At 44.1% G+C, this 24,111-nt stretch overlaps 1 protein-coding gene across 8 annotated transcripts in view; it reads left to right on the plus strand.

Moving 5' to 3' along the window:
- The first annotated feature begins 749 nt into the window (after window positions 1–749).
- SH3D19 (SH3 domain containing 19) overlaps window positions 750–24,111 on the plus strand; it is a 209,590-nt gene continuing 186,228 nt past the window's right edge. For 2 of the 8 annotated variants that reach the window (XM_002694316.7, XM_005217479.5), the window contains exon 1: window positions 750–1,081. In XM_002694316.7, coding sequence (XP_002694362.4) covers window positions 970–1,081 — 112 coding nt within the window. In that variant the 5' untranslated portion in view covers window positions 750–969. Of the gene's footprint in view, window positions 1,082–1,142; window positions 1,783–14,434; window positions 14,902–14,954; window positions 15,016–24,111 lie in introns of those variants that run through there. The other 6 variants (XM_059876230.1, XM_059876226.1, XM_059876227.1 and 3 more) reach the window with 5 other exon arrangements.

Genomic DNA, 24,111 nt, shown 5'->3' on the forward strand with positions numbered 1-24,111 from the left:
TGTATCCACCATATAGTATCATATAGACTGGCTTCACCGGAGAAGGCGATGGCACCCCACTCCAGTACTCTTGCCTGGAAAATCCCATGGATGGAGGAGCCTGGTGGGCTGCAGTCCATGGGGTCGCTAGGAGTCGGACGCGACTGAGCGACTTCACTTTCACTTTCATGCACTGGAGAAGGAAACGGCAACCCACTCCAGTGTTCCTGCCTGGAGAATCCCAGGGACTGGGGAGCCTGGTGGGCTGCCGTCTATGGGGTCGCACAGAGTCAGACACGACTGAAGCAACTTAGCAGCAGACTGGCTTCATAGCGTTAAAAATCCTGTATGCTCTCTGCCCAGAGATTGGATTTAAAAGGGCGAGAAGAGAGGGAAAGGAAAAAACCGGTGCAATGCAGAGGCGCCAAGAAACTCCCAACCAAGTTCGTTTCTAAGTTCACATGCTCCAGCTGGCCCATCTCTCCAACTCAACTCTGGGCAGGTTCCTCCTCCTTTTGTTTAAGTGTCAAGCAAATGGGTTTCCTGTTGACACCGGAATATTGTGAAAGGGCAGGAAGAAGCCAGGCCACCTCCTCTTTCCCCCTTTCCCATCCCGTTTGTTTATTTTGTACCGGTCTGTTTGGGTGGCGCGGGTGCTCCCAGCTTGTGCGGCGGCTGGGCGGCTCTGCGGCCGGTAACCCCTCCCCGAGGAGGCGAGGCCCCGCCAGACCCCGCCCGATCCCGGCTCCGATCCGCGGGGCGGGGAAGGGAGCGGGAGAGCCGGAGCCCGGAGGAGGCCGCCGGGGCGCGCGAGGAGGCGGGGAAGCCGGCTCGGCCCGCGCCCGGCCGCACCCCCGCGGGCTGCAGGTGGAGCCGACGAAGCAGCCGCTTCCGACGCCGCCGCTCCCCGGGGGCGCCTCCCAGGCCCGAGGCTGCGGGCGCGGGGCGCCGGGGGCTGGCGGCCGGCGCGCGGGCCCGCGCGGCTAGTCCATGGCTGAGGGCCGGCGGCGGGAGGACGAGGACGACGAGCTGCGCGAGCGCCGCGAGCTCGGGGGCCCGCGCCGCGCCCGGGGCCGCGTGCTCTCCGGCCACCCGGCCGCAGGTGAGGGGCTCGGGCAGCGCGAGGGAGGGACGGGGGCGCCGGGGACCCGGGGCCGCGCACGCCCTGCTCCGGACACCGGCGGCTCCCTCGCCCGCCCGGAGGGGATCCGCACCTTCAACTCTCGGAGGCGAGCCGGAGGGAGAGTGGCTTTCCTTCAATTCCCATCCTCACTTTGGGGCCGAGCCCCAGGAAATTCAAGCTTATCTCTACCTGTTAGGGGCCCTGGAGCCGAAACTACATATTTTCCGTGCAGACTAAATCCAGGAGCTGCTGGCTTGGAACTTGTGGCTTCCTTATCTCTGGATGAGTCAGAGGCCGGTGAAGAATGCCCCCTCCCGATAGGTTTGCCAGGCTGTCGCAACCGAGTCTAAGCACGTGCTAATAGTCCAGTCGGGTTTGGGTTTCGGTGCCTGTTGAACTTCGGACCTGGGTCTGCCCTCCCAACCCCCAATCGCCCAAGTGCACCTAGTTTCTATAGGACTTGCTTTAGAGTGACTTGGTGACACCACCCCCGCCTCGCCCCTCCTCCTTCCCGCCCCGTCTCCCTCCTGCCCCCTCTCCCCAGTCCAGAATATAGCATTCCAAAAGGTGATGCATTTGGACCGAGAATCATTTCTGGTATATAACTACTTTTGTGATCTTGTTTTTGGGTGCACAAAGGCGGCACGGATCAATAGTTTGACGCAGAAGTGGAAGAGTGAGTAAGTGCACACCCACACCCCTTCACTTTCCGGGGGAGCTTTTCACTTAAACATAATATAATAGAGAGGAAATTCTTTGGTCTTTGGTTCCAACTGGATAAGCCAGTTATCTGAAAACAAGAGGGAAGAGATGACAATAAAAGGGAGATATAGGCGTGAGAAAGATTCCGATGTGCACATTCATTAAGGCCTCTTTAGAAAGTGGAATACACTGAGCATTCCAGTAAACCATGGAGAAATTTTTCTATATGTCTCCCTTAACCTCAAGGAAAGTTGGAGAATTGAAAGATCCTGAGTTTCTGGGGAACAAATGGAGGCTAGAAAATGGGATGAAAGGAAAGAGTTTGAGTGGAACGTGAAGAAATACTTGGTTTGATGCTCCTGGTAGGATCTTGAACCCTTAAAAATCATTCCTTTTGGAAGATGAGTCTTCTTATGTAGTCCAAATGTCAAATTCCATTTTTCCTTTTGGAAGTTTTTTCGAGGAAATCTAGATCCTTTGCTCTGGACTTCTTTCTAGCAATGAGTGTTACCGTCTAAATATTTGATACTTAGTGGGCTTATTAATGTCAATAAGATTTGAGGAGTAGAAACTGTAGGCAGTAAATGAACAATGAATTGATATGAGAAAAATTAGAAAAGTATGTTTTGTACAATGTAAATTACTGCATGTTATTAATGATTAATACATGTTATTAATAAATTACAAAAAGCATTTAAAAAATTAAAAAAATTTTAATTATTAATTTTTTAATTAAAAAAATCATCCTTTTGCTCATTATTCTTCCATCAAAATAAGGCATTTGACTAACCACACAAACACCAACCGTTTGGAAGATAACGTCTTGATAGTTTTGTTTAGTATAAACCCAGATCTAATGAAATACTGGGTGATTGCTGGATATGAGTAAATAATTGATGGGAGAATACAATGAAAAACTTCAGAGATATTTCTGTTTTCCACTGATTTAAGCATTCTTTGGACTCCTTTTATCTTCAGCAAAAAGCTCCACGTATGTTCTGTGAAGAGCCGTACCAAGGTCATCCTAGATATGATACAGGTATATGTTTATCATTTAGTTGCAGTGTATGTGTTTATTCCAAGGCCGGTGGGAATGGCATTTTGTAACTTGTTTTTGCCAGTTCTTTAATTTCCCAAGGCTACCAGGAGCTTTTCTAGCTTCCGTGATAATCTGTTGCTGTGAGGTGACATAGTGTTCTTTTTCACCCAGAAATTGGTGTTCGCAGTTTCTAACATTTTATACACCCTGCCTGGGTTCAGGGGTGAGGAACAGAGATATTATGGAGTGGCCAGAGGGTTAAACTGGCTATTTTAGCAGGCTTCTTTCTTTGGAGACACATGATTTAATAGTTTACATTTCTTTGCAAGCTGTGCTCCTCTTTCTCCTCGTTAGTTTCCGTGTGTTTTTCAGACTCCCTTGCATTCCTTACCAAGCTTGGGCATTTGTTAGTTACCTCTGTTCCCGGTGTTCTCTCTCCAAGGGAGAGAGTAGGAACTGACCTAGAGGCTTCATGTTTCTCCCCCCACCCCCCTTAATGTGAACCGTTTTTAAAGTCTTCATTGAATTTGTTAAAATATTGCTTCTGTTTTACGTTTTGGGTTTGGGGCTATGAACCGTGTGGGGTCTTAGCCCCCTGACCAGGGCTCTAACCCATACACGCTGCGTTGGAAGGTGAAGTCTTAACCACTGGGCAGCCAGGAGAGTCTCCCGCTTCCTCTTTCTACTCTTTCATGTTTCCTGTTCTCATCCCATCTCTCCTTCCTCCACCACCTCACAATCTAAGGATGTTTCCATTTTTCTTTGATCTCACAGAGCTTGACACCATAAACTTAGGGTGTATGGACTTGAGGGAGTCTGTGAATTCCTTCTCTCCCTGCTAACTATATAGGTGTGGTTGTGGAAGCGCCTTTTTTTTTTTTTTTTTTTTAACTTTGCAATGTATATTCAGGAGAACCTGTAAATATAAAACCTGTAAATCATAAAGACTCCCATAGCCTGTGCCCAAGTATTATCATTTCCCGAAGCAAACTTTGGTCTCTCCTAGTCATGACGTCTTCCTTCCCCTTGAGGAACCACTTTTTTCCCTCTTCCTGTGCAGTTTTACCTATACATGTATGCATGCACATGAGCATATGCATATATATGTGCATCCCTATTCAGTATTATTTAATTTTACCTTACTAAGTATGATTTAGTTCGTTATTTGACAACTTCACATGCGTGAAATCATCCTGTGTATATTCTTTAGTGTCATGCTTTCTTCATTCCATGTTAAGTTTGTAAGGTGTATCCATAGTTACATGTAGCTGTAGTTTTTCTTTGCATTCATATGTCACATTTTTGCTTATTATTTTTTATTGATTGGCTGGAGTTTTCTACCTGCACAGGAGTCTCAGCTTCCATTGGTTGATGTTGCAGATTGTGCTTCCACTCTAGTTTATGTAAAAAATTTTTGTTCATGGTTTCTTTTGATGTAGAAATTCATAATTTTAGTGTAGGTAGATTTATGAATCTTTTTCTTTATAGTTAAGTGTCCCTCCTCTCCTCGCTGTCCTTCTTTGTTAAGAATGCTTTCTCTACCCCAAGGTCATGAAGATATTCTGTATCTTCTGTTTTGTCTACTAAAAGTTTTGTAGCTTTCTTTGGGGAGAGATGCCATAGCTTTCGTCAGAATCTCAAATGGGTCTGAGAACTCTGAGTGACTTGACAGCATTTTTATATTGTTTCTCCAAAAGGCGGCTGCTGCTGCTGCTGCTGCTGCTGCTAAGTCACTTCAGTCGTGTCCGACTCTGTGTGACCCCATAGACGGCAGCCCACCAGGCTCCCCCTGTCCCTGGGATTCTCCAGGCAAGAACACTGGACTGGGTTGCCATTTCCTTCTCCAGTGCATGAAAGTGAAAAGTGAAAGCGAAGTCGCTCCAAAGGGCAGGGAGTACAAAATTCTGAGGAGTGGTAGGCATTTAATTTTGTGTGCTCAGTTGTGTCTGACTCTTTGTGACCCTGTGGAGTGTAGCTGGCCAGCTCCTCTGTCCATAGGATTTCCCAGGCAGGAATACTGGAGTGGATTGCCATTTCCTCCTCCAGGGGATCTTTCTGACCTTGGGATTGAACCCATGTCTTATCTGTCTCCTGTATTGCAGGAGGATTCTTTACTGCTGGCATTTGATAGGGTTTAATAAATATTAAATAAATTTACTCTGTGTTTGATGTGATTATGGTAAATTCTGGAAGGACAGATATAATTTCTCCCATGTGTTCTGAGTAGAATAACTGATATTTTTAATATGAGGTCACGATTAAACTTCGTTGTGTTCTCTTCATCGTGTTCTCTATGAACTACTTCTTACAGGTTGTCTCCTGTGAGGGAGGTGTTATTTTCTCCATTTTATAATTAAAAAGATTGAGGCTCAGAAATATTTTAAAAATATTTAAGTGACTTGCCCAAGATCCCTCAAGCTGTAAATGGCAGGACGGGGACTTGAATCCAGGTCTTTTTGACCTGAAAATCTGTGTTTTTCCAAGCTATCCTGCTGGCTACTAATAAAAGTCAGTTGCTTTGAATGCTGCGCATGTTTATACCCGCATGATGTTGTTTGTTATATTTTAGAAATACTTTTTACATTTACCGGGTGCTTTTCTACTTAGGAAGGACTTCCACAGCCTCATGGAACTTGACTGTTACAACAGCCTGAGAAGGAAGAGGGTACATTTTTATTATTCCCATTTTAAAGATGAGTAAATTGAGACTCAGAACTGTTAAAAAAAACTGAATCTAATAATCTAAAAAGAACACAGCTAGATATATAGCTACAAATCAGTTACTCTATTGGGTGTTTCAAGTCATGAACCGTTGTTTATTTGACATGACAAATAAGCATTTGACATGTTTATTTATATGACAATGTGTTGGGTCATACGGCCCAGAGTGTGTGGCTCTGCCTAATAAGTTGTATCGTTTTGAAAACTACATGAATTCTTCTGGGCCACTAGCTTACAGTTTTTGTTATTAGATTTCCAAAGTTATCTGATTTATTTTGAGAAGGTTATTATAAATCTCACAGAAACTAGGGATATATGGACATGTTATTTAAAAATTCTCTACTCACCAAGTTCTTTAAGAAGATCTACTAGTTATCCTGTCAACAAAATGTATGCAAAATGTGTAGAAAATACAGGGAATACAAAGAAATATATAAAATAGGCTCCCTCCTTTTAAAGGACATGTCATAGAATTAGGGAAAATAAGACTAATATACTTTAAAGAAATAAGTAAGAAGATCAAGTAGTTCATGGTAACTATGAAATGGAGGTTAGCATAAGAGAATCAGACTATCTTAATTTATTTCTTGACTCAGCCTCTTACTGTGTAACCTTGAACAGGTTACCTAACCTGTCTGTGTGTGTCCATTCTTTACTTGTAAAATGGGAGTGTTAATAAAACCTATTGCATAGGGTTTGAGGATTAAGTGAATTAGTACATGTAATACCTTTAGAACACAGCTAGGCCCCATAATAAATACTGCCTATAATGTTGTTAGTGTTTATGTATAATTTTGTTATTGTTAAAATATCTAACACTTTATTGAGTCTGTATTTTTTCTTCATTTAGGAATAGTTGTGCAGTTTCAGGTTGGCAAAGAAAAAGGAGGTAAAACTGCATCTTCACCATTTCTAATCAAATGTATTTGCTTTGCTTTGGAATTCATGATTCTCTTTTTGAAATATCTCAATCTTACAAGACCATCAAAGATAGAGCCTAGTTCTTCATTTGACATTCCTTGCACCTTACAAGCTATTTTAATGTGGCTTGTCGTGATTTTTATTAATACCTTTTCTTCTTCATCACAAAAGAAAAGCTCTTTCTTGTGACATAATCATTGTGTTCAAAGTGATTTCAAACAAATAAAGGGAAGTCAATGACTCCACATCCTATTTTTAACCAGGGTGCATTCCTTCATTCTTTTTTTTTTTTTAATCTTTGCCACTGTTCATCCAAGGCTTCTATAACTTCACTGGCATGTTACATTCTGGGAGCAACTCTGTCTCCCCTCAGAACGTTTCACCTTTACATTCAGTGGTGTGTGTGTGCTAAGTTGTTTTAGTCGTGTTTGACTTTTTGCGACCCCATAGACTGTAGTCCACCAGGTTCCTCTGTCCCTGGGCTTCTCCAGACAAGAAGACTGGAGTGTGTTGCCATGCCCTCCTCCAGGGGATCTTCCCGACCCAGGGATCGATCCCACGTCTCTCACATCTCCTGCATTGACAGGAGGGTTCTTTACAACTAGTGCCACCTGGGAAGCCCTACATTCAATGGTACTTAGAGTCTAATCCTCTGTACACAGATCTCTGCTAGTTAGCTTTAGCCTCCAGCAACTTACAGCATCTTTCTGGGCCTTATTAATTGAAAGGATGAGGCTTCCAACTTTGCATTTTGTGATTCTAGGAGACGAGCAGAAAAAGAACTTCTAACTTGGTTTACAGAAGCGTGCCAGTGTGCAGGTTCACATCTAGGGGTGTTTCTCCAGGCTCCTTGTGAAGTAATTTGCTGATGAAGGAGAAGCCAAAGGTGCCAGGCTCAAGACATGCCTCACCTGGAGAAGGGCTGTCATGCTAGCTTACGAGTTGTCTTTCAAGATGGGCACTTCACTGATGGAGGGATGGTACTCTGCTTTATCAGTGGAAGCTGTGAGATGTGTTCTGGGGAGATTTATAATTCTCTTGTGTATATTCTGGGGGAATTTATAATACTGCACGATGCAAATGTTATTAAGTACAAGATGGAAATATATATCTAGTCACTTCAGAGTGTAGAGCAGGGTGATGGGAGGGAAGGAAGGAGGCCCGGCCCTCTCATTTGAAGGGAGGTTGAACGTCAGTTCTGTCCCTCAGCCTCTGTAGGTCTCACCTTTAGGGGCTCTAGGCTTGCCTTTGGGTGGGGATGGGTACATGGCTGGGGGGGGAGTGAACAGGCAATAAAGCATTTTTTCTTCTTTTTTTGCAAGCAGAACTTTATTAAATGGGCAACAGACAGTACACCCTTCAGACGTGAGAGCAGCCGACCCTGTAGGAGTGGCTGTTTTCTTTTTTTAAGTGAACTTTTCTTTTAGAATAGTTTTAGATTTACAGGAAAATTGTGAAGCTAGTACAGAAGGTTCCTGTCTCCCACACCCATATTTCCCCTTTATTAACATCTCCTTAATTTTGACCTAATTTATCCTTGCTTTGCATGGTCCCATTACGTGTAGTTGTCCTGTCTCTTCAGGCTCCTCTTGGCTGGGACAGTGTCTTAGATTTTCCTTGTTCCTGATGGCCTTGACCGTGTGAAGGAGTACTGGTCGGATATTTTGTAGAATGTCGCTCTTTGGGGATCTGATGTTCTCATGTTTAGACTGGAGTTTGGGGTGTTTGAGAGGTAAAATACTGTGTGTGTGTGTGTGTGTGTGTGTGTGCGCGTGTGTGCACACGTGCTCAGTCGTGTCCAACTCCACATCCCCATGGACTATAGCCCGCCAGGCTCCTCTGTCCATAGAATTTTCCAGGCAAGAATACTGGAGTTAACCATTTTCTACTCCAGGGAATCTTCCTGGACCAGGGATCAAACCTGAGTCTCTTGCATCTCCTGCATTGGCAGGCGGATTTTTTTTACCCCTGAGTCACCTGGGAAGCCCATGAAGTACCATATTAACCACATATTAAGGGTATAGTTTTTCTCTCTTTTTTGAGTATAATTGCTTTCCAATGTTGTGAAAGCTTCTTAGGTACAACAAAGTGAATCGGCTCTATGTATACATATGTCCTCTCCCTCCTGGCCCGCCCTTCTACCACCACCGCCATCCCACCCAGCTAGGTCATCCCAGAGCACCCAGCTGCACTCCCTGTGCTGTACAGCAGCTTCTCACTGGCTATCTGTTTTACAGATGGTGATTATATAGGTCCAGGGAGGAGGAAATGGCAACCCACTCCAGTAGTCTTGGCTGGAGAATCCCAGGGACGGCGGGGCCTGGTGGGCTGCCGCCTATGGGGTCACACAGAGTCGGACACGACTGAAGCGACTCAGCAGCAGCAGCCGCAGCGCTGCTCTCCCTTTCCCCCTCCCCCTCCTCTCACTGTGTGCACCTGTCTGTCCTCTGTGTCTGCATCTCTATCCCTGCCGTGCAAATGGGTTCATCCGTACCGTTTCGCTGCTGCATTTGTTTTTCTTTTTCTCACTTCACTCTATATGACAGACTCTGAGTCCATCCACATCACTACAAATGACCCAATTTCATTCCTTGTTGTGGTTGTGTAATATTCCATTGTATATTTGCACCACATTTTCTTTATCCATTCATCTGTCCTGGGACATCTAGGTTGCTTCCATGTTCTGGCTATTGTAAATAGTCCTGCAGTGAACATTGGGGGGTATATGTGTCTTTTCCATTTATGGCTTCCTCAGGGTATATGCCCAGTAGTGGGATTGCTGGGTCATATGGGAGTTCTATTTTTAGTTTTTCTAAGGAACCTCCATACTGTTCTGCATAATGGCTGTATCAGTCTACATTCCTACAAGAGGGTCCCCTTTTCTCCACACTTAGGGTATAAATTAACATCCCTTATTGCTGTTGGTGTTGACCTTGATCACCTACCTGAGGGAGTGTCTGTCAGTTTCTCTGCCCCAGGGTCACTACCCACTGCATTCAGACCACAGGAACTAAAGGAAGTCACTAAGCAGGCCACACTTAGAGTGACAGTTTCGTTTCACCTCCTCAGGGGTAGAATATCTCCATAAGTTTTGTAGAATTCTGCACGGGAGATATCATTCTTTTTTAGTTTCTTTGGGCTGTCCAAAATCTCCATTGGGACTGTGTTCAGACCTTGCCTTTTGGGGAATGTGAGCTCAATTCCTCCACCCTAGCTCTGTCCAGAAAATCTCATGTGTCCTGATGTCTGGCACACACTTTCATAATTGGAAAAGAAAGACATGGAATGCATACCCAGCTTGAGGTAGCCTATGATTAAAACTCCTTCACACTAGTGTATCCACAGGTGCCAAGCACTAATATGAATTCCTTTCCAGTTTTGGAAATGGAGAGGAAGTTAGAGTATGAGAGGAATTTGGAAAAGCCCTGGAGTAGGATAACCAAACAACGAGTTAATATTTATCGTGCGGCTTCCAGGTGGTCTTCTAATTGTCTTAAGTGTGTTTTTTTCCCTTCGTCCTCACACCAGTCCTATGAGATAGGTGTGATGAGTCCCTTCATTGTGGCAGATGAGAAACTGAAGGGGCTGTTTACCTCGAAGGGCAAATAATCTACTCCAGGTCACACAGCTAGAAAGCAATGGAGTAGGATTCTGTGCAGATTCCTAGTTGCCTCCCTAGTATTCGTTCCCCCCTTCCTTAGTCAGTGGAACCCTGTATGACGGACTGTGGCAGAGTACCCACCTATGAAACTGCTTCCCCCAGCCTGCTAAGGAGATGCAAGTAGAAGTTGTTGAGTGGGGCTTCTAGGAAAATTCTCTAAAGGGGACTCAAGTGTACAGAATATCCTTTTGCCCATATCCCCTTCCATCTCCCTCCTACCAGGATCAAGGGTGTGTGTGGTTCGGCAGCCATCCTGAGTCATGAGGTCACCTTGAGGATGGAAGCCACACGCTGAGAACAGTGGGGCGGAAAAATACATGGACTCTCAGTTCCCGATGTTAATAAAGCCATCCTGTGAGCTTTTGATTGCCTGCTTCTCCTTTATTTAAGAAAAACTGTCCTATTTAAGCCTCTGTGGCCGTGCATGTGTTTACGTCGCTCAGTTGTGTCTGACTCGTTGCCATCCCAGAGACTGGAGCTCGCCAGGCTCCTCTGTCCATGGGATTCTCCAGGCAAGAACACTGGAGTGCGTTGCAATTTCCTATTCTAGGGGATCTTCCTGACCCAGGGATTGAAGCCATGTCTCTTTCGTCTCCTGCATCGACAGGTGGATTCTTTACCACTGGCACCACCTGGGAAACAATTGTTATCTTAGGTCTTTATAATTAGCTGCTGCTGCTAAGTCGCTTCAGTCGTGTCCGACTCTGTGCGACCCCAGAGACAACAGCCCATCAGGCTCCCCCATCCCTGGGATTCTCCAGGCAAGAACACTGGAGTGGGTTGCCATTATAATTAGCAGCTGAATCCAATTCCTGGCTGATAAAACTTCTGACTTGATCTTGTTCCTCCCTCCTTATCACCAGGCTAATTTTGTTTCCACGAGGTTACCTTAGGATGCCTAGGTTCTTGCTGCTATTTTGTGCTTTATTATAATGTGACCTTGGACAAATAACTTAGATGTCTCTCCCTTTTGCATCTTTTGAATGGGAATTATTTATTCTCTAACTGCTCTACAAGTTTACTGTGGGAAAAATGCCTGTAAATGTCAGGTTTTCATGTGTCATGTACATTTCTTGAAGAGGGTCACGGTCATCCTTGTTTAGTGGGATTGAAAAGGAAACCTCTAGAATCTGAAAACAGTTTTCTGATTCTGTCATTTTGCCAAGAGCCATGTTTAATACTTCTCAGGGCACAAACAAACAGAAGCTGTGACGGGAGGTGGTTTTGTCCCTCCGCTGCACAGGAGCAGATTCGCAGTGGCATCACTGATGAGCCTGTAGCTCATGCCAGGGCTGCTGCTTAAGATTCAGAGTTTGTGTCCAATATGGCTGCCTTCATCATGCTGGAGTGTTGTTTCCTGAAGATACATTAATCAAGGAATCGCTGTACTGGAAGAAAGCTAAATGCTTTTTCTTTGAGAGCCGGCCAAGAACAAGGGGCACGGAAGAAAACGTTTGCACGACACATGGAGAGTTCTTTTTGCTGGCAATAAATATCCCCATTTCCAAAGAGTCCTCTGAAACTAGTACAGAGGTGTTCACAAAAATCTGGAAGGCCCCTCACTCAGCTTGGGGCTGCCCAGGTAAAAGATCCTTTTTTGCCTTGTCACCACACTCCTTGTGTCTTTACTGCCTCAGGAGGAGTGTCCCTCAACACACTATCTCCATGGAGATAACAAGTTATCTGGTCGATTCGTGTTACTCAGTTGAGGTATAACTTGCCAGTGGAAGGTGTGGTTTGTAAGTGAAATTCATTTGGAATAAGGAGTGGTAGTTCAAGTTTTAAAATGTGCAGACTTATATTTGAGTATTCCTCTTAATTAGAGGCTTAGTAATGGGAAGTGCCTAATATCACAAACATTTTATCTTTTATGCTGATCTAATCCTGTTTCTCCTTTCTTCTTGAGGTATTCAACTTGAAAACGTGGTATGGTATTTCTTACACTTCTGTAGCAATGCTTTAAACAGTGCTTCTCAAACTTTAATATGCCTACAAATCCCCTGGAGATCTTGTAAAACTGCCGATCTTGATTTCATAGGTTTGGGGTGGAGCCTGGGATTCTGCCTTTCTAACAGACTGTAGATGCTGCTGCTGCTAGTGGTGCCTGAGTTACACTTTGAGTAACAAGGCCCTCGGTTACTTCTGCTTCAGTACTGGGATTCTCAGTGTTGACTGGGCATCGGAATTAACTGAGGAGTTTTCTACAAGATGTGTGCTCACCCTACACTCAGATTTCCTGATTAAGTACTTTTGGGATCGCTGGGGAGCTGGAGTTTTAGAGTTCTATGTGAGGTGAGACTCACTGGCTTCATCTCCTATTTAAAAATGTGATGTTGAGTGGTTTCACTGTGCATGCTTGGAATTTGAACTGTAATTTTTTGAACATGTATTTATTATTATTTTTTTAAGTAATAAATTTAATTAACTGGTTTATGATTTTGGCTGTGCTGGGCCTTCTTTGCTGCACGCGGTTCTCTCTGATTGTGGCGAGCAGGGGCGACTTCCTAGTCGCCGTGCTTGGACTTCTCATTGCAGTGGCTTCCTTGTTCTGGAGCACAAGCTCTGGGGTGTGCGGGCTTCCATAGTTTGGGCACGTGGGCTTAGCAGTTGCAGTTGTTGGGTTCTAGAGCACAGGCTCAGTAGTTGTGGCACGTGGGCTTCTGTTGCCCCACGAAATGTGGGATTTTCCCAGACCAGGGATCCAACCAGTCCCCTCAGTTGCAACATGGGTTTTTAACCCCTGGACCACCAGGGAAGCCCTGAACTGTAATTTAAAACAAAAATTTATTTGTTTAGTTGTGGCATGTGAACTCTTAGTTTGGATCTGTGGATCTAATTCCCTGACCAGGGACTGAACCCGGGCCCCCTGCCTGGAGTCTTAGCCAATGGAGCACCAAGGAAGTCCCTGTAATGTGTTTCCATCATAAGTAATTTATGTTGTGCTGCCTTTCAGTCAAACAATAAGTGGAATCTACCATGCGTTTTATACATGGACTATGTACAGTCCCTGTGTTTCCATGGTGCTTCCCTGGTGACTCAGATGGTAAAGAATCTGCCTGTAATGCAGGAGATCTGGGTTCAGTCCCTGGGTCAGAAAGATCCCCTGGAGAAGGGAATGGCTACCTACTCCAGTATTCTTGCCTGGAGAATTCTATTGACAGAGGAGCCTGGCAGACTACAGTCCATGGGGTCACAAAGAGTCAGGTGCAACTGAGTGACTAACACTTTGTGTTATCCATAGCTTAAGAAGACTCCTGGAAAAGGCAATGGCAACCCACTCCAGTACTCTTGCCTGGAAAATCCCATGGGTGGAGGAGCCTGGTGGGCTGCAGTCCATGGGGTCGCTAGGAGTTGGACACGACTGAGTGACTTCACTTTCACTTTTCCCTTTCATGCATCGGAGAAGGAAATGGCAACCCACTCCGGTACTCTTGCCTGGAGAATCCCAGGGACGGGGGAGCCTGGTGGGCTGCCATCTCTGGGGTCGCACAGAGTCGGACACAACTGAAGTGACTTAGCAGTAAGGGCCTATCGTTGAAGTAACTGGAAAGTAATGTGTGTGATAGTTATGTCCTTTCAGATTGTAAGAAATAGTGGCCTGTTCTGCTAACATCAGTTGACGGGAGGCTTATTATAAGGATATACCAGTAAGTTGGAAGATAAAGGAAGTAGTATCAGAAGTCATTTGGAAATATAGCAAATAGTTCATTTGGAAATATAGCAAAAAGTTATTTGGAAACACAGCAAATAGTTTCCCCAGAGAACATTCCTTTGTAAGTTGGGAAGATTGTTATTCCTTATGTTTCTGTCACCACTGTCATCATTTTGGTGACTCAGTTTACCTCTGTCTCCTTCCATAGCTCTGCTAAGTCGCTTCAGTCGTGTCTGACTCTGTGCGACCCCATAGACGGCAGCCCACCAGGCTCCCCCGTCCCTGGGATTCTCCAGGCAAGAACACTGGAGTGGGTTGCCATTTCCTTCTCCAATGCATGAAAGTGAAAAGTGAAAGTGAAGTCGCTCAGTCCTATCCAACTCGTAGCGACCCCATATACGGCAGCCCACCAGGCTCCCCCGTCCCTGGGAGTCTCCAGGCAAGAACACTGGAGTGGGTTGCCATTTCCTTCTCCAATGCATGAAAGGAAAAGGGAAAGTGAAGTCACTCAGTCGTGTCTGACTCTTAGCGACTCCATGGACTGCAGCCTTCCAGGCTCCTCCGTCCATGAGATTTTCCAGGCAAGAGTATTGGAGTGGGGTGCCATTGCCTTCTCCATCCATAGCTCTAAACTTACTGAATAAATGACTTGTTTTTCTTGTAGTCAGCCTCCCCAAGGAAGAGCCTCTAAGTAGGTTGTCCAGCAAGGGTCCTGCACAGAGTGTGCCATTGGGGCAGAAGCTAATGACAAACTACAGATAGCTACTTTTAAGGAGGAGGATGGTAGGGTCTTGTGGTACTCATCTGGCCACCTGCATGTGAGAATTGAGAATGGCCTCCAGCTGCTTCTGTTGTAACAGCACAGTGAGTTCAGCCCTTAGCACGGCAGCTACTGCTGCCCGTTACCACTTGGTGCCCTGTTACCAGGCAGTGAGTCCTGTTCCGCCATTGGTGAGTGCCTCACCGGGCCCCGCCCACCAGCACCCAACTGTCAGGGAGCCCCCGGTAGGGTCCTGCTCCGCCATTGCAAAGCACAGCAACTACTTCTGCCCCATTACTCCTTGGCGCCCTGTTACCCGGCAGTGAGTCCTGCTCCGCCATTGGTGAGTGCCTCACCCGGCCCCGCCCACAGGCACCCAACTGTCAGGGAGCCCCCGGTAGGGTCCTGCTCCACCATTGCACAGCACAGCAGCGGGTCCTGCCTACAAGCAGCTACGGTTAGTGAGGGGAGTTAGACAACGGTGGAGTGGTGGTGGTGAGGTGGAGAGTGAGGTGAGAGACGGATCCTGGCCTTCTCCCTGAGGCCCTCCATCTGACCCGGCCGTGGGCCAGCGGGTGAGCGGGGGTCCAGAATGGGCTTAGCACTGTGTCCCGCAGGGCTCAGAGCCCTCACCGCGGCCACCAACTCGGCTCGGCCCAGGCCTCGAGGCAGCGGTGAGCGTCTCCACTACCCGTGTCTCCGCGACCTAAAAGCACTGGCAGTTTGCCTGGGTCACAATCTGAGGGACCTGTTTTTGGAACCTTAGGGCTAGTAGGTTGGGCGCCTGGCTACCTCAGAGATGAAAGCTTTCAGTGACTTTGGGGTTCTTAGGGCTTGAGCCACCCATCTTCTCGTGTGAACCTTCCTCTGTTCCAGACTCCAATGTTTTAGTGTTATTTGGCCTCACTGTGTTGGACACTTGGACTTGCATTGTTCGGTATCATTGTCAGATGAGACTTTGGGCTTGGGGTGCATTCTGAGGTTAGTTATGAGGGTGAGAAGGTAAAACCGGTAGATTCCATGCATGACCAGAACACCCTTTCGTTGTTGAGTAGCATGGGGAAAGATGTATTTTGTTCATTGTTACAGCCTCATAAACCACAAGGGTGCCTGGCACACATGTTCAATGCATAGCTGTCAAATAGAACACAAATAGAAAATGTTTTTAACGATTTAAAGTTGACTTTATTGTTCATTTGATTACATTTTATTCTAACCCGGATCCTTGTGTACACTGCAATGGTGAGGGAATTTCTACTCTAAGAGTGTCTCACTGAAACAGCATGCTCCAAGACCGCAAGAAGTTTTCTTATTGCGTTTTCAGTAGTGATGAGGATATGTTTGCCACTTGGTGTTATCAGTACGGCTGGCGCCAGGCTCTGGGCTGAGGCGGGCAGCAAGTGGATACGAAGCTCAGCGATCAGGGTCCTTCCTGGCGGCCTCCCTCGAGGGCCCCCCCTCCCGCCCCAAAGCGCTGCCACCCGGGGTCCCAGTCACCTCTGCTCTGAGATGTCGAGTGTGGATTTGGATGTTTGGCCAAGGAACGGAGGCCGCTTTTCAGATAAAGAGGGAGACACTGGGAAGATGGGAGTCGCTGTTACTTACAGCAGCTCAGTTCAGTTCAGTTGCTCAGTTGTGTCCAACTATTTGTGACCCCATGGACTGCAGCATGCCAGGCCTGTCCATCACCAACTACCAGAGTTTACTCAAACTCATGTCCATCGAGTCAGTGATGCCATCCAGCCATCTCATCCTCTGTCGTCCCCTTCTCCTCCTGCCCCCAAAACCTCCCAGCATCAGAGTCTTTTCCAATGAGTCAACTCTTCGCATGAGGTGGCCAAAGTACTGGAGTTTCGGCTTTAGCATCATTTCTTCCAAAGAACACCCAGGACTGATCTCCTTTAGAATGGACTGGTTGGATTTCCTTGCAGTCCAAGGGACTGTCAAGAATCTTCTCCAACACCACAGTTCAAAAGCATCAATTCTTCAGCGCTCAGCTTTCTTCACAGTCCAACTCTTACATCCATACTGGAAGAAGCACAAGCTGGAATCAAGATTGCCGGGAGAAATATCAATGACCTCAGATATGCAGATGACACCACCCTTATGGCAGAAAGTGAAGAGGAACTAAAAAGCCTCTTGATGAAAGTGAAAGAGGAGAGTGAAAAAGTTGGCTTAAAGCTCAACATTCAGAAAATGAAGATCATGGCATCTGGTCCCATCATTTCATGGGAAATAGATGGGGAAACAGTGTCAGACTTTGTTTTTTTGCGCTCCAAAATCACTGCAGATGGTGACTGCAGCCATGAAATTAAAAGACGCTTACTCTTTGGAAGGAAACTTACAGCAGCTGCTGCCTCTTAGAAAGCTCCAAACCGCTTATCCGTGGAATGGGAGGCGGGTGGATGTTAAGGATGTTCCTGAGGAGGGACGGACCAGCTGATGATGGATGGGATGTAGGCAGCGCAGCGAGGGCCAAGTCCAAGGATGGTGACCTGTCCTGACTCGGGAAAAGAAGCTTCCGATTGACACCTTCCCCTGGAGAGGGGAAATGATACACAAGGTTGAACAGTAAATCTTAATTAGAGCCTGTTTGCTCTTCCTGTTAAGCAGTGTGAAGAGTATTCATGTAGCACTCGGAACAAGCCTTTCAGTAGCTCCTTGAGCACATGAATTGTGTAAACCTTGAGGAACGTAATTTGGTACTGATCACCTCATAGGTTTCCGACGAATGTTTAATAAAGGTAATGAAAAATTAACGGTTTTAAGTGCAATAGTCTTTAATTCTTTGCTTTATTCATTGAAAATGAGATTTCTTGTAAGTAGGTTTTTAAAAGTACCAACTTTTTAGCATGTCTGAACAAAACATTTTATTGATCAATCAGTAACTAATTTTGTGTGTAAAGTATGCCAGGAACTCCTGTTAACTAACACAGAAAGTTAGGTTTTGTTTTCAAGATGAGAACAATGAGGCAGAGAGAAGTAGAGCTGGAATTTGAACCCCTGCAGTCTCTTTTTCTCCTTTAATTTTTAAATTTACATACATAAACTTACACATATAGTGTTGACTTCTTTTGGGTGCATATTTTTGTGAGCTTTAATAAAGGTATTTATTCATGTAATCACCTCCATAGTCAGAATACAGATGCTTCATCACCTTGAAACTCCTGTGCTTCCTGTTGTAGTCAAATCTTCCCTATACCCTGCAACTCCTGATCTGTTCCATGTCTTTGTAATTTTGCCTTTTAATGGAATCATTTCTTCCTGCACAGTGTGGAGATTCATTCATGTTGTTCCATGTGTCAGTAGTTTGTTCCATTTTGCTGCTATTCAGTATTCAGTATTCTATGAATGCACCACAGTTTGTTCATCCACTTACCTGATGAGGGATACTTAGGTGATTTTCAGGTTTTGGTGTTTGTGAATAAGTTGCTCTAAACATACAGGTTTTTGCATAAACTTAAGTTTTTATTTCTCTAGTTTTAAGTACCTGGACATTGTTTTGATGGGTCATATGGTAAGTGTATGCTTAACTTTATAAGAAACTACCAAAGTGTTTTCAGAGTTGTGTTAAACCATTTTGCATTATCATCAGCAATGGATGAGAATTCCAGTTGCTCTACATCCTGATCAACCTTTGGTATTGTCAGGTTTTTTGCTTTGGCTTTTGTTTTAGTCTTTCTGATGAATGTGTAGTGATATTTTCTTGTGGCTTTAATTTGAATTTTCTTAATGTATAATGATGATGAGCATCTTTTCATGTGGTTAATTGCCATCCATTACATCATCTTTGGTGAAGAATGTCAAATCTTTGCCCATTTTAAAATTAGTTTGTTTGTTTCCATATGATGAAATGTTAGAGTTTTTAATATATTTTGCATTCAAAATATTTATTTTGCTGGATGTAAGATATGAAATATTTCTCCTGGTCTGCCATTTACTTTTTCGTTCTGTTAGCAGCGTGTGTAGCTCTTTGAACTTCCTGAAAATAGTTGATTTAAAGTCTTTGTCTGTGCTGTGCTTAGCTCAGTTGTGTCTGACTCTTGACTGTAGCCCGCCAGGCTCCTCTGTCCATGGGGATTCTCCAGGCAAGAATCCTGCAGTGGGTTGCCATGCCCTCCTCCAGGGATCTTCCCAACCCAGGATCAAACCCAGGTTTTCCACACTGCAGGCAGATTCTTTACTGCCTGAGCCACCAGGGAAACTCTAGTAAGTCCAATATCTGGGCTTTCACAGAACTGTTTATGTTGATTACTTTTTTTTTCTGTGCATGTGCCTCATAATTTTATGTTGAAAACTGGGCATTTTGAATATTACAATATTACAACGCTAGAATCAGATTTTTCTTCCTCCCTAGGGTTTATTATTGCTGTTACTATAATTGTTGTCACTTGTCTAGTAATTTTTCTGAACTAATTTTGTAAAGTGTATAATTCTTGTGTGATGTGTGGCACTGAAGTCTCCGTTTCATTAGCTTAGTGGACAGCTAGTGATTAGACAGTTTTCCTTAAATGCCTAGAACAACAACAAGAAAACCACCAAAAACCTCCCAGTCATTGCATGGGGGCTCTGTGTGTGTATCACAGCATACCTTCAATACTCAGCCAAGTAGTGGACACGACTGTGACTTCACTTTCACTTTTCACTTTCATGCATTGGAGAAGGAAATGGCAACCCACTCCAGTGTTCTTGCCTGGAGAATCCCAGGGATGGGGGAGCCTGGTGGGCTGCCGTCTATGGGGTTGCACAGAGTCGGACACGACTGAAGCGACTTAGCAGCAGCAGCAGCAGCAGCAGTGTACAATTTACCTTAGCCTTCACTGTCTGCTTGTGCAGAGCTTGTAGGTCAGTCACAGATGAGAGCTTAGGGCCATCTCAGATTGTTTCTGAGCTTGAACCCACCCTGAGAATGCACACGGACTTTCAGATTCCCAGGAATATGTGGGAGCTTTTCAAAGCCCTTATTCCCTAAAGCATCTCATCTTCTAGCCTTTCCTCGCAGTTTCTTTGGTTAGTCTGTTGTTTGCCCCAACTATTATCTATTGACTCATGCAGCAGCAACTAATATATTTATTTGTCTGTAAATGATTTCAATAAGCTTTCTCTGGCTAGCCACTTTTCAGGGTTTGGAGAGTTTTGGGTTAGGCAAGCTAAAGGCAAGTATTTTGTGCTGGCCTTCTGCGGTGCCACCAGACAAGTCGAAACAAATTATTACAATTCTTTGTGAATGAAGTCTTTTCTGCTCCCTCTGGTACTAGTACTGGTACCAGGTAGACAGGTTATTATTTTCAAGGCTACCACTGAGCTGGAGAATGGGGGATGAGACCAGGGTTAGTTAAAATGCCACAAAGCTTGCTACTCCAACCAAAACTCACCTTGTTTTTCTTGATTGAATGTTGCATTGTACTTATATACATCAAGTGGTTGCTGCAAACTTTTGGTTAGTTTATAGAGGTCAAAAAAAGGTGATTCTGCCAGTTTCCGTTTTCCAGGTTCCAGTTTCCCATTGCTTTTCTGGAGAACAGAGTTTTGAAGTTCTTCACTCTGCCACTGTCACTGATGGTACTCAAGTATGGGTTTAAAAGTAACTAAGATTGTCGGTCTTTTTAAGAGCAAAGTGGCCAAGTCTTTCCCAATAAAATACTGAAAGAGAAGATGTGGATAGGATAGTCTTACTCATTTTGAAGTGTTTGTACATCCTACAGTAGCATTATCAAGGTATTTGAGGAGCCGCACTCATCGGTTACTGTGCTGGGGTCAAGACCCTTTTTCATTTAAACCCTGCATAGGCAGCTTGCTTATTTTAGTTCAAGGCACAGACACCCCCTAGCCTGCTGTTACTTTTATTTATTTATTTATTTTCACTTTTTAAAAAAGATAATTTATTTATTTTAATTGGAGTCTAATTACTTTACAGTATTGTGGTTTTTGCCATACATGATGTGAATCAGCCATGGGTGTACATGTGTCCCACCACCCTGAACCCCTCTCCTCTCTCCCTCCTCACCCCATCCCTCGGAGTTGTCCCAGAGCACCAGCTTTGAATGCTCTGCTTCATGCATCAAACTTGCACTGATGTTACTTTTAAAAACCTGATTTTCAGGGAATATCTGGCCAGGAGAATCCATATTCCCCTTTGCTTTTTAAAGAATGACTCAGAGAAAGTAGCTTTGTTGCTATGTTCTGATATAAATCAGTCATTGTTAGCACTGGGGAGGGGAATTGAGGGCATGGAGTGTCACTTTATACACTTCTGTATTGAGTTTCCTCCAGTGAGTATTACTTTGAAAGTTAAAAGAAAGGGACAATAAATTTAAAATACCATGTGAAATAATTGCTGACCTAGTGTATCTGTTGCTTATGTTGTGGTATTTTTTTTTAAACCTGTTTTGCCTTAAGATGAGCTACTGCAATGGCAAATGCTGTCATGTTGATAAAAGAAATGATTGATGAGTGTTAGAGAAAATGATAGTAGGAAAGAAGTATATAATTCTGTTTCCTCTGAAGATCATTTTTCAAACACCGGCTAATTTATCATTTGGTCACCTATTCCATCTTATGACATTCATTGTTTTTATGAAAGCCATAATCATTTAAAATGCAAATCCTCATAACCACACTGTTGAAAACTGTTTAACATAATCAAAACCTACCCTTTGTGTTCTCTGCCTTTTTTCCTGTGTGTTTCATCTTCAAGTCGTGACCCAACAGAATCTATTCCAGAAAAATGGATTCAGGAAACCTGCATTCTAACACTCAGCTTTCCACCAGCCAGCTGTATGTCCTTGATTTAATCTCTCTGGGTCTCAGATTCCTCATTGACAATGTGAACAATTTAGACCAGGAATCTGAAAACTGTATTTCTGTGGTCCAAATCTGTCTCACTTCTTGTTTTTGTAAATAAAGTTTTATTGGGACACAGTCATGTTTATTCATTTATATATTATTTACGGCTGCTCTTGTGCCATACCTGCAGAGCTGAGTATTTGTAACAGGGTCTGTGTGGCCTGTGAGCCTAAAGTATGTACTGTTTACCCCTTAAAAGTTTGCTGACTCCAGACTATAAATTTTTCTTTCAGGTTAAATTTTTTTTTTAATTTTTGGATGCTTGGGCCAATTATTTCTTTTTTCCCATTAGATTGCTGCTTAGGAGATCACCAGAAAAATGCAGCTGGAGGAGGGGAAATATAGATCATACATTGTTATTTGCTAGACGCCTGTATCCATCATACATCTGGCATATTTTGTTACTGCTGTGGTTATAAACTGTAACCACAGTGAGCTGTAGCTCAGCCTCACCTGTCTTCTTCATTCTGGGATCCTGGCTGTAGGTGTAATCCCTTACTGGGAAAAGGAGCAAGGAACAAATCGTGTGCCAGCTTTTAAAACTTCTCAGAAGTAGGTGTGTATTACTTCTACTCACATTGGCCAGCTGGATGTTAGTGGTGCGGGGAAGGGTAATCCTTCTGTAGGAGGCCCTGCAAGTCACCTGGTACCTTGAGTGGGTGTATCATCTTTCTGCACGGAGAGCTGGGAAACAGTGGGAACAACATCATCTACTATAGCTTCTTTAAAGGTTCCCTAATGTGAGCAAACTAAAAGTAACGGCAGAAACTTGCTTTTAGAATTCTTTGTGTGTTACATTTTTAATGAACGTTCTGCAGCTAACAAGTAACTAGAAATTGGCCTGTTGAGCTTTTGGAACATATTCTAATTCTCTCTACTTACTTATTTAACAAATGCTCATTGTAAGAATGCAATATCTGTTTGGATTTCTTTTTATAGACTCTTGATGTCTGTAACTTATAATTCTCACCCCTAAGCTGCCTTTTCCAAGGTCCCATGTCTCGCTGAGACAGTAACACAGCTCAAGTTCCTGAAGCCAGAAATCTGGGTGAAATTCTTAAACTTCCTCCCTTACCAGGATTACTTCTAACCAGGCAGTTACCAGAGTCTGTTGAATACATCCCCTCTGCAGCCCTGACTGAGTCCTCCTCCCTCCTCCTACCATCCTGGACCGAGCATCTCTCACCATTCCCAGCAGCCTTATGACTAACTAGGCTTTCTGCCTCCTGTAATTCATTCTCTATACAGTGGCCAAAGTGATTTTTCTAAAATGCGAACTGATCATGTTATTCCTCTGCATTAAAACCTCTGTGTCTTATTTAATCTACCCCTTAAAGCTCAGATTTCTTAGCATGGCCTTGAACCTTTTCTTTCTTTTTTTCCTGGGAATTCCCGAGTCAGTCCTGTTATCCTTAGCTTACATTCTTGGCTGGAAAATATAATCTTTGTTCTGGAAAGATTTTTCTCGTTGTTCTGGAAAGATTTTTCTCGACCGTGTCCTATGAACTCACATAGTATCTGGTAGATGTTTTTCACTTGAAGAGACTCAAACACTAGATAAAAAGTGCTGTGCAGCGCTGTCTGTGCGGTGTGCAGGGCGCGCTCCTCCTAGTGCTCAGTGGCTTGCCCTTTCCTGGAAGGGCTTGGGTAAGCCAGGTGGGCTCCCGAAGAAAGGCTGACTGACACTGGTTTTGTTTTACTTTCACTGAGACCTGTTTTTAGAAGTTTAAAATGTGCCCCTTTTGGAACTTGTCATTTATTGGTCCTCTTTTCAGTGAGCTAACATATTTTTCCTTATGATACCAACTCAGCAGCTTCTGGACAAAAGGAATATGAAACAAATGCATCTTAAAAAAAATACTGTCTCCTGTGGGTCTTTCATGTTAGCTCTCTGTTTCAGAAATAAAAATAGCCTCATCGAACTCATAGGGGGATAGGAGAAATTCAGATACTTGCCTTTGAAGATACTCTAGTGATTTTAAATTTTCAGGCCAGAATGTTTTCATTATTTAAAACTCATTGACACAAAATTTCTTTGATCAACCAACTGCTTGCTATCCTTTCTTTTTATCTAGCCTAGTTATATGGAATTCTAGTAGAAGAAATCAAAAGTCTCAACTCTGAAGCTTTGCAGCTGTTGTAACCACAGATTTCTGTTATCCTAAGCTAATTTTAAAAAGTAAGCTTAATTGAAGGGAAAAAAGCAAGATTAAAAGAAACTGTTTATCTGTATAAACATTTAAAAAGCAGTCTTACATCTTTAAGCAAGAGGAGAACATGTAAAGGGTAACAGTGATGAACACAGTGGTACGTGGGAATTTGAACTTTCTACGTTAGATATTTCTGTAACATTGGATTTTTTTACCACCCTTATGGCAGAAAGTGAAGAGGAACTCAAAAGCCTCTTGATGAAAGTGAAAGAGGAGAGTGAAAAAGTTGGCTTAAAGCTCAACATTCGGAAAATGAAGATCATGGCATCCGGTCCCATCACTTCATGGCAAATAGGTGGGGAAACAGTGGAAACAATGTCAGACTTTATTTTTTTGGGCTCCAAAATCACTGCAGATGGTGACTGCAGTCATGAAATTAAAAGACGCTTACTCCTTGGAAGGAAAGTTCTGACCAACCTAGATAGCATATTGAAAAGCAGAGACATTACTTTGCCAACAAAGGTTCGTCTAGTCAAGGCTATGGTTTTTCCTGTGGT

The sequence above is a fragment of the Bos taurus genome, chromosome 17 (genome assembly GCF_002263795.3).
Source record: "Bos taurus isolate L1 Dominette 01449 registration number 42190680 breed Hereford chromosome 17, ARS-UCD2.0, whole genome shotgun sequence".
NCBI lineage: Eukaryota > Metazoa > Chordata > Mammalia > Artiodactyla > Bovidae > Bos > Bos taurus.